The following is a 10,027-nucleotide window of genomic DNA, read 5'->3' as shown; positions in this document are numbered from 1 at the left end:
AGAAGTCTGTGTTCAATGTTTGGCGAGGACAGGCGCATTGTACAGATCGGCTTGTAAATGTAATCTATAGTCCCATCAGAATCAAAATCAAGATAACACAATGAATAGTACTAGATTATTTGCTACACAATCGCTTATACATTATTACAATCACAACATACATTCTTTACATTGGAATAAACAGATTTTTTTTTCCTTTTTTTTCATTGCAGTCTTTCTGTAACGTTGATGCTGCTTTAGTTTCACAGGTATAGAAAGAATCGGGCACAGTACTGACTGTAGATACCAACCGGGCAACTCTTTGAATATCAAAATATAGAACGTTTGTATCACTTTTCCTGGACTTTGCCTTCTTTTGTGCCTCTCCATCCTTGCTATTACAATCACTTTGTATTTTAAAGGGACAACTCTTTCGATCAAGATCCATTCTCTAGATAATCCTCATTGCCTTCAGAGCCAGGTCCGTATATCACAACATTACGAGCTAGATAAATGTGTATCTCATACTGCACACACTTTTTGGATACAGGTCCATTCGGCTAAACTTTTTTGTTTTTGTAACAGTGACAGCCATTGTTTTCAGTTGCGATTGAATGAATATCACATTTTATTGGTTTAGCTTGTACAGCAGGAGCTTTGGCTAGATAATGGCTCTGATAGCTCAAATTTTTCAGAAAGTAATGTCCATAAAGAAGAAAAATGTGCTCTGTACTTGGTAAGATTTTCCTTATTCTTTTACGTAACCCAATATTTTACGACGATCCAAATCTCTCTATATCGGTGTAATAAATGTCATCTTTAGAATTATTTAAAGATACAATTTTAAAAAGTAAATATTAAGTGCAAAGGTTTAGAGTCAATTGACTTTCGGCTTTTTCGTCACTGAATGACACTTTTTTGATAACCAAATTTTACATGTTTTCTACTATGAATTTTAAAAGGGGGAATTTTATAGGACAGGCAAAAAGATTAAAACATTGGCTAATACTAAGTATCATCGCATGTGTTAAAAATAACTTTAACAGCTCCAAAGTATGTTCTATTAGCATCATCTACTTGCTTCCTATAATCTACGAACATCCCCCTTCTTCTTTTTTTACTTTTCATTGCAACAATGACATTCAATATGATTTGGCTGGGGTTAAGTGCTTAGAGGATTTTGCTCTGCTGGTGCAGAATGTTATTTCTTCTCCTTTTTGGCTGCTTTTTTCTTGTTCCCTCCTGAAGGTGCAAGGACTTTGCCTTCTTGTTTTATGGCAGCGTTAAGCGTAGCAGTGCCTGGAATATATATGTTTTGTCTGTAATCAGGTACATGCTGCAGAGTAAACTGGGGACCATAGCAGGCACCAAGACCCATCGTCCCTGTTCCTCCTCCGATATTGGAGCTTTCAGCAGCTTCTGGAAAATAAAAAAAAAGAATATTAATATTTACCTATGCATCTTTTTCATATATGAAGTACTACGCTTTACATGATTGTTTGTATAGTTATGGACGATACATGAAGCAGGTATAGTTTATCTTGGTATTTTAACCCTTTAAGGACCCGGGAATTTTTTTTTTTGGCATTTTCATTTTTTCCTTGCCGTCTTTGGAGAGCAGTACCTTATAAAAAAAGATTTCTCAATGTAGCTTGATTTTCTGCGTATGTGTTGTAATTTTGAATGGCACCATTCCAGGTGTGATGAAAGTGTAACACCCCAGGTAACCGGTTGTTACAGTGATGTTGCCTTCCCTTCAGGGAGGGTAATATCTTGCTTGGAGGCAGGGGGAATTCCCTTTACCAGGTAACGCACCTACATGCAACACATTCTGAATCCAGGCCAGAAGGGGGAGCTCTGAACCCGGATTTAGGGGAGCTTCCCCAGCTTTAAGTGTTCTGGTCAGGAGGAGGAGTTAGTTTAGTCTGGAGCAGACAGTGGAAGGGTGAGGACAGGGAGCAGACAGTGGGGCCGTGCAGTGTGAGCTGCAGCTCCAGGAAAGTGATATAGCCTATAGGGTTGAATTGTAGTGAGCATCTGAGGAAATAAGCACAGGAGACGGATAGGGCTTGGAGGTGAACTGTGACCAGGCACCCTCTGAGCCGAAGTGCAGGAACCGGGCATCGGGAGCCCGAGGCTGTGTTGTACTCCAGGTCACACAGCAGAGCCGGAGGGCATAGGACTTTGTTATTTGCCCGCACCCACACCTGAAGGTGCAGCAGGACACTAAGAGCCCGGGTCGTGCTAGAGACCCTATAAAAAGGCTCACACTGCCCACCATACGGGTAACTGTCCCAGGATAGGAGAGAGGACTTTGTATGGAAGCTACAGGCAGCAAGGGCCTTGCATACGAGCCAGAGTAGGAAGGCTTACGGACCTCACCTGGGAGAGGGATCCACCTTTGCCTCCAGGCCGGCCAGTCTACATCAGCACCTGTTGCTGGTACCCTGGACTGCGGCTGCTTACAACCAGTAAACCAGGTAAAGACATTACAACTCTGTGTCCTCCATTTATTTGCTGGCATACACTATCCCCGCCCAGCACACCGGGAGCCCTGGGGACCCCACTTCACCTGTGGAAAGCGTCACTATCTTTGCTGCAGTACCATCACCCCAGAGGACCCCTTTAAGCAGGGTCGGTCCCCTCTGACCGAGAACTGTTATGATCTGGTGACCTTGGAGCCGCATGGAACTTTCTCTGGAGTTGGTGTAAACTGTACTGACCGCAAATCCTGAACTTAACACCGCAAATAGAAGTAGCCGTGGGGTGTGCCTAACAAATCCTAGACACCTCGACACAGCCGGAGGACTAAATACCCCTATAGATGGAAATAGGAATTCTACCTTGCCTCAGAGCAGAACCCCAAAGGATAGACAGCCCCCCACAAATATTGACTGTGAGTAGTAGAGGAAAAGACACACGCAGGCAGGAAACAGGATTTAGCAAAAGAGGCCACTCTAGCTAAAATAGGAAAGGATAGGACAGAATACTAAGCGGTCAGTATTAAAATCCTTCCAAAAATATCCACAGCAGAAAATGCAAAAAATTCCACCATCTAACTAAAGATGTGGAGCGTATATCTGCAACTCCAGAGAATCCAACAAGACTGAGAAAACACTGACACAGTCTAAGCTGGACAAGAGAAAACAAATGAATAGCACAGAATTATTAAGCACACAGGATGTGTGCCACAGAAACAAAAACCAGACACTTATCTTTGCTGAATTGGCAGCAAGGCAGGAGGAACAAGACAAAGATCCAAAACCTCCCAGAACCATGGACAACTGGCAAGGACTAATGAATCCTGCACACCTAAATACCCCAGTCAGAACTGCAATCAGCAGAAACACCTGACCAGGACTGCAACTCAGGGACAACTGCATTACCACCTACAACCACTGGAGGGAACCCAAAAGCAGAATTCAGAACAGTACCCCCCCTTGAGGAGGGGTCACCGAACCCTCACCAGGGCCCCCAGGACGATCAGGACGAGCCAGATGAAAGGCACGGACCAAATCAGCAGCATGGACATCAGAGGCAAAAACCCAAGAATTATCCTCCTGGCCATAACCCTTCCATTTGACAAGGTACTTGTGACGCTGTAAGAATCTGGCTGCACTCGGATGTCACCCGAGTGCAGTCCTATAGAGCATGTAGATTTAAACAGTGAAAAACGGAGAGTGGACCCACTGGACCGTGATGACGAACCCCTCTCGGACGAGCTGACCAGGTGGACCGCCCCTATACAGGGAGAGTTAGGGGCAGGCCCGTGAGGGACTATCGCCACGGAAGCTGGAGGGTCGACTGAGATCAGATGGTTACACAGCAGGCACAAAGGGAAAGAGGGAACAGAAAGGAATCAGATGTGCGCACGCGCAGAGCTGAATGCGACGCGAGCGCGCGCGCACCCGGCGAGCTGCAGTGGGGAGTGGCGGCGGCAGCAACGGCATGACAGTACCCCCATCTTTACGCCCCTCCTTTTTAAGACTAGAAAGAAACCGGGACAAAATACGAGGAGCCCGAATGTTCTCTCGAGGCTCCCAGGACCTCTCCTCAGGACCAAAACCCTTCCAGTCAACCAAAAACAAAGTTCTCCCTCTAAGTTTTTTCATGGCTAAAATGTCCCTAACTTCAAAGACATCATCCTCGGAAACAGGCGAAGGAGAACAAAGGTTAGAAGAATGAAACTGATTAAAAACTACAGGTTTAAGGAGAGACACATGAAAAGAATTAGAAATACGCAGAGAGGCAGGCAACTTAAGTTTGTAAGAAACGTCATTAATACGAGACAAAACTTCGAATGGACCGATATAGCGAGGACCCAGCTTATGTGAAGGGATTTTGAGACGGATAAATTTAGAAGAAACCCAAACCTTGTCCCCAGGATGGAATATAGGAGAATCAAGACGTCTTTTGTCCGCATGTCTCTTCATCCTAACTTGAGCCAACTCAAGGGCGGACTTGGTCTCCTGCCAGACCCTGGAGAACTCTCTAGACAGAAGATCAGCCGCTGGTACAGTAGAGACAGGAGGAACCGGAAGAGGAAGACCAGGATGTTTACCATAGATGATAAAAAATGGAGATTTGTTAGTGGCTTTGCAGGGATGGTTATTGTAAGAAAACTCAGCCCATGGCAGTAAGTCAGACCAATCATTCTGATGAGAATTGGAAAAATGACGGAGATAAGTTACCAAGGTCTGATTAGTACGTTCCACCTGGCCATTGGACTGTGGATGGTAGGCCGAAGAAAAATCAAGCGAAATGTTCATAGATTTGCAGAGGGATCTCCAGAAGCGGGCGGTGAATTGAACACCTCGGTCAGAAACAATATGTAAAGGAAGACCATGAAGACGAAAAATATGGTGAACAAAAATCTTTGCCAATTCGGGAGCAGAAGGTAAACCTGGGAGAGCGATGAAATGAGCCATCTTGGAGAAACGGTCCATGACCACGAAGATGACGGTGGAACCAGAAGAATGAGGCAGATCAGTGATGAAATCCATAGATAAATGTTGCCACGGAGTGGAAGGTACTGGCAAATGATGTAAAAGCCCAGAAGGTAGTTGCCTGGGAATCTTATTCTTGGCACAGGAAGGACAAGAGGCGACAAACCTTTGGACATCCTTAGACAACGTTGGCCACCAGTAAAAACGAGAGATCAAACGAAAGGTTTTTTTTAAACCAACATGTCCAGCCAGTTTGGAGGCGTGACCCCAAAGTAAGACACGTCTCCTGTTCCCTTCAGCGACAAAGGTCTTACCCGGAGGCAACGAAGTGAGAGAGACTGGAGCAACTGTGATGACTCTGGCAGGATCAATGATGTGTGCAGGCTCGTCCTCCAAATCTACCACCTGGAATGACCTAGACAGAGCGTCGGCTTTGGAGTTTTTATATCCTGGCAAGAAACGAAGTTCGAAGTCAAACCTGGCGAAAAACAAGGCCCACCTGGCCTGCCGAGGATTAAGTCTTTGCGCAGAACGAAGGTACGCCAGATTCTTGTGATCGCTGTAGATTATAAAACGATGTAAAGCCCCTTCTAAGAGGTACCGCCACTCCTCTAATGCCAACCTGATTGCCAAAAGTTCTTTATCACCGATGGAATAATTTTTTTCTGAGGAGGAGAAGATCTTTGAGAAAAAACCACAGGGCACAAGACGCCCAGAAGAGGATTTCTGCGAGAGCACAGCTCCAGCTCCAATTGCAGAAGCATCTACTTCAAGGATGAAGGGTTTATTGGCCACTGGACGATGAAGAATAGGAGCTGAGGCAAAGGCTTGCTTGATGGACCGGAAAGCCTCTTCGGCCTCAGACGACCACAGATGAGGATTGGCACCCTTCCGAATCATGGAGGAGATTGGAGCTGAAAGAGAGGAAAAGTGAGGTATAAACTGCCGATAGTAGTTAGCAAATCCAAGAAATCGCTGAATTGCTTTCACTCCAAGAGAACGCGGCCAGTTGAGCACGGCAGAAACTTTTCCCGGATCCATACACAAACCAGCGTCGGAAATGATGAAACCCAAGAAGGGTAGAGATGACTGTTCGAAGACACATTTTTCCAGTTTTGCGTACAGCCGATTCTCTCTCAAACGCTGAAGTACTTGCCGTACATCTCTTCTGTGAGTAGACAGATCTGGAGAGAACACAAGGATATCGTCCAAGTACACTACAACACAGGTGTAAAGTAGATCCCGAAAAACATCATTTACGAACTCCTGGAAGACTGCGGGTGCATTGAATAAACCGAATTGCATAACCAAATATTCATAATGACCATCTCTGGTATTAAACGCAGTCTTCCACTCGTCACCAGAACGGATACAGATCAAATTATAAGCTCCTCTGAGATCCAATTTGGTAAAGATTCGTGCTCCACGTAGACGATCAAAGAGTTCAGGTATAAGAGGAAGTGGGTACTTGTTTTTGATCGTGATGGTGTTGAGACCCCGGTAGTCTATACATGGGCGAAAAGAACCGTCCTTCTTTTTAACGAAGAAGAACCCAGCTCCTGCAGGTGAGGAAGACTTTCGAATGAAGCCTCTGGCCAGATTCTCTTGAATATATTCGGACATGGCTTGAGTCTCGGTAGGAGACAATGGGTAAATACGACCCCTAGGTGGAGTAGAACCAGGAACAAGGTCTATCGGGCAGTCATAAGAGCGGTGCGGCGGCAAAATCTCCGCTTCCTTCTTGTTAAAGACGTCCGAGAAAGCGCAATAGGCTGGAGGAATTCCCACGGATTCCGAAGCAGACCGAGAGGAGGACGCAGGCTTGATGGGAAGCAGGTACCTGTTCAGACAAGACTGTCCCCACCGTAGAACATCTCCAGTACGCCAGTCCAGCGTGGGTTCGTGATCTCTCAACCAAGGAAGACCCAAAAGGAAAGAATGAGACAAAGAAGGTAAAACATAAAAGGCCAGTTTCTCACGATGAAGAGCTCCAATCTGAAGTTCGACTTCCTCCGTAACCAAGTTGACGGTCTCCCGCAAAGGCTGACCATCGACGGAAGCTATTTGTCTAGGAGTCTCCAAGGGTCTAACAGGTATCCCAAGCCTGTTAACAACCTCGAGCTGAACAAAGTTCCCAGCCGCTCCTGAATCAACATAAGCCTCCAGAGAAAAGTGACGGGAACCTAAATGTAGAATAACAGACAAAACCAGAGGCGGAGAGGAATCATAACCACCTAGGAAGGCCTCTCTTACCTGTCCTAGGCGGATACGTTTCCCGGCTTCTGAGGACAAGCGCGTAAGAGATGAGAGGCACTGCCGCAGTAAAAACAAAGACCTTGTGCGAGTCTCTCCTTGCGGCGTTGCTCAGAAGACTTAAGGTGATCGACCTGCATGGGTTCAGGAGAAGATGAAGAAGCCAGAGAGAAAAAGAAGTCCCTCGAGCAACAGTGGTCTGGCGAAGAGGTCTCCTCTCTCTGGCAAGCTCACGAGTGCGCTCCTGAAAGCGCAGATCAATGCGTATGGCCAAGGAGATAAGATCATCCAAAGAGGTGGGAGTGTCCCGTCCTGCCAGCTCATCCTTAATCCGTGAAGACAAACCACGCCAAAACACTCCAACCAAAGCCTCATTATTCCACCCAAGGTCTGAGGACAGAGTCCGGAAACGGATGGCGTACTGGGCTACTGAGAGAGTACCCTGGTAAAGGTTAAAGAGGGACTCAGTGGTAGAGACCAGACGACCAGGTTCATCAAAAACCTTACGGAAGGTATCCAGGAACGGATTGAGTTGGGAGACTAAATGATCATCACTCTCCCAGAGGGGATTAACCCACGCCAAAGCCTCACCCTCCAAATGGGATACTATAAAAGCAATTTTAGCTCAGTCGGTAGGATAAAGTAGCGGAGACAATTCAAAATGCAACTGGCATTGATTAAGAAAGCCGCGGCACGCTTTAGGATCCCCACCATACCGAGGAGGTCTAGCAAGTCGGGGCGAGGGTTGTGGCGCAGAGACAGGAGTGGAAACAGAGGCCACATTCTGGAGGGAGAGAAGCCGATCATTAATGGAGGCCAAAAAATTCAAAATATGGGACTGAGTGTCCCGTTGTTGACCTAGCTCCTGCTGAAGGGCAACCAACTGCGGAGCAATACCAGGATCCGAAGGCTGTAAAGCCGCTAGGCGAGACTCCATATTCTTTAAAAATGACATGATCCTAGTCTGGTGTTCACGCAAAAAGAGTAACTCCTTTTGAGTGGCGGAGACTCCAGCGGGGTCCATGGCCTGATGTTACTGTGATGCTGTAAGAATCTGGCTGCACTCGGATGTCACCCGAGTGCAGTCCTATAGAGCATGTAGATTTAAACAGTGAAAAACGGAGAGTGGACCCACTGGACCGTGATGACGAACCCCTCTTGGACGAGCTGACCAGGTGGACCGCCCCCTATACAGGGAGAGTTAGGGGCAGGCCCGTGAGGGACTATCGCCACGGAAACTGGAGGGTCAACTGAAATCAGATGGTTACACAGCAGGCACAAAGGGAAAGAGGGAACAGAAAGGAACTACTGAGACAAGGGAGAAGATGGGAACGCTGCGGAGGCACGGAGGCTGGCAGGACAATATGGAGACACTGAGGCTGACGGGAGCAAGGAAAAGATATAGGAGCCGGGCAGGTACCGCAGAGGAACAGGAACTGAAGGAACAAGGCAGGAGCACAGGAAACAGGCAGGCACTGCAGAGGGCGGGGGAGACCCAAAGTCAGAGAGCTAGGAACGCACAGAGACCACAGGTGACCAGAAGCACTTGTAAACACAAATGAACATCAGGCACAGAGAAGCAGCAGGAAGCAGTTTACATAGCAGCATGGGAGCTACTTCCGGGTTACAGTCCTCCAGGATGACGGAGAGGACAGGAAAGAGCGCCAACAGAGGAATCAGATGTGCGCACGCGCAGAGCTGAATGCGACACGCGCGCGCACCCGGCGAGCTGCAGTGGGGAGTGGCGGCGGCAGCAACGGCATGACAGTACTGAAGCCTCCACCTCGAAAAACGAGAATCCAAAATCTTCTCAACCACATACTCCAACTCCCCATCAACCAACACAGGGGCCGGAGGATCAACAGAGGGAACAACGGGCACCACATATTTCCGCAATAAAAATCTATGGAAGACATTATGGATAGCAAAAGAAGCCAGAAGCGCCAATCGAAAAGACACCGGATTAATAATCTCAGAAATCCTATAAGGACCAATAAACCGAGGCTTAAACTTAGGGGAAGAAACCTTCATAGGAACATGACGGGAAGACAACCAGACGAGATCCCCAACCCGAAGCTGGGAACCAACACACCGACGACGGTTAGCAAAACGTTGAGCCTCCTCTTGAGACAACACCAAATTGTCCACCACATGAGCCCAAATCTGCTGCAACCTGTCAACCACAGAATCCACACCAGGACAGTCAGAAGGCTCAACCTGCCCAGAAGAAAAACGAGGATGAAAACCAAAATTACAAAAGAAAGGCGAAACCAAAGTAGCCGAACTAGCCCGATCATTAAGGGCAAACTCGGCCAATGGCAAGAAGACCACCCAATCATCCTGATCAGCAGACAAAAAGCATCTCAAATAAGTCTCCAAAGTCTGATTAGTTCGCTCGGTCTGGCCATTTGTCTGAGGATGAAATGCAGAAGAAAAAGACAAATCAATGCCCAGCCTAGCACAAAAGGCCCGCCAAAACCTAGAAACAAACTGGGAACCTCTGTCGGACACAATATTCTCCGGAATACCATGCAGACGAACCACATGCTGAAAAAACAACGGAACCAAATCTGAAGAGGAAGGCAATTTAGGCAAAGGCACCAAATGAACCATCTTAGAGAACCGGTCACAAACAACCCAGAAAACAGACATCTTCTGGGAAACCGGAAGATCAGAAATAAAATCCATAGAAATATGCATCCAGGGCCTCTCAGGGACTGGCAATGGCAAAAGCAACCCACTAGCACGGGAACAACAAGGCTTGGCCTGCGCACAAGTCCCACAGGACTGCACAAAAGAACGCACATCACGTGACAAAGAAGGCCTCCAAAAGGACCTACCAACCAAAT

General features: G+C 47.1%; 1 protein-coding gene across 2 annotated transcripts in view; it reads right to left on the bottom strand.

The window, feature by feature from the left end:
- Positions 1-204: 204 nt before the first annotated feature.
- LOC138675457 (protocadherin gamma-C5-like) overlaps positions 205-10,027 on the bottom strand; it is a 100,364-nt gene continuing 90,541 nt past the window's right edge. For both annotated transcript variants that reach the window (XR_011320682.1, XM_069763697.1), the window contains exon 5: positions 205-1,398. Coding sequence is in view for 1 of the 2 variants with exons in the window: in XM_069763697.1 (XP_069619798.1) it covers positions 1,181-1,398 (218 nt within the window). In the remaining variant the exon portion in view is untranslated. The remainder of the gene's footprint in view (positions 1,399-10,027) is intronic.

The sequence above is a fragment of the Ranitomeya imitator genome, chromosome 4 (assembly GCF_032444005.1).
Source record: "Ranitomeya imitator isolate aRanImi1 chromosome 4, aRanImi1.pri, whole genome shotgun sequence".
Taxonomy (NCBI): domain Eukaryota; kingdom Metazoa; phylum Chordata; class Amphibia; order Anura; family Dendrobatidae; genus Ranitomeya; species Ranitomeya imitator.
This window is presented reverse-complemented; position numbering and strand designations above follow the sequence as displayed.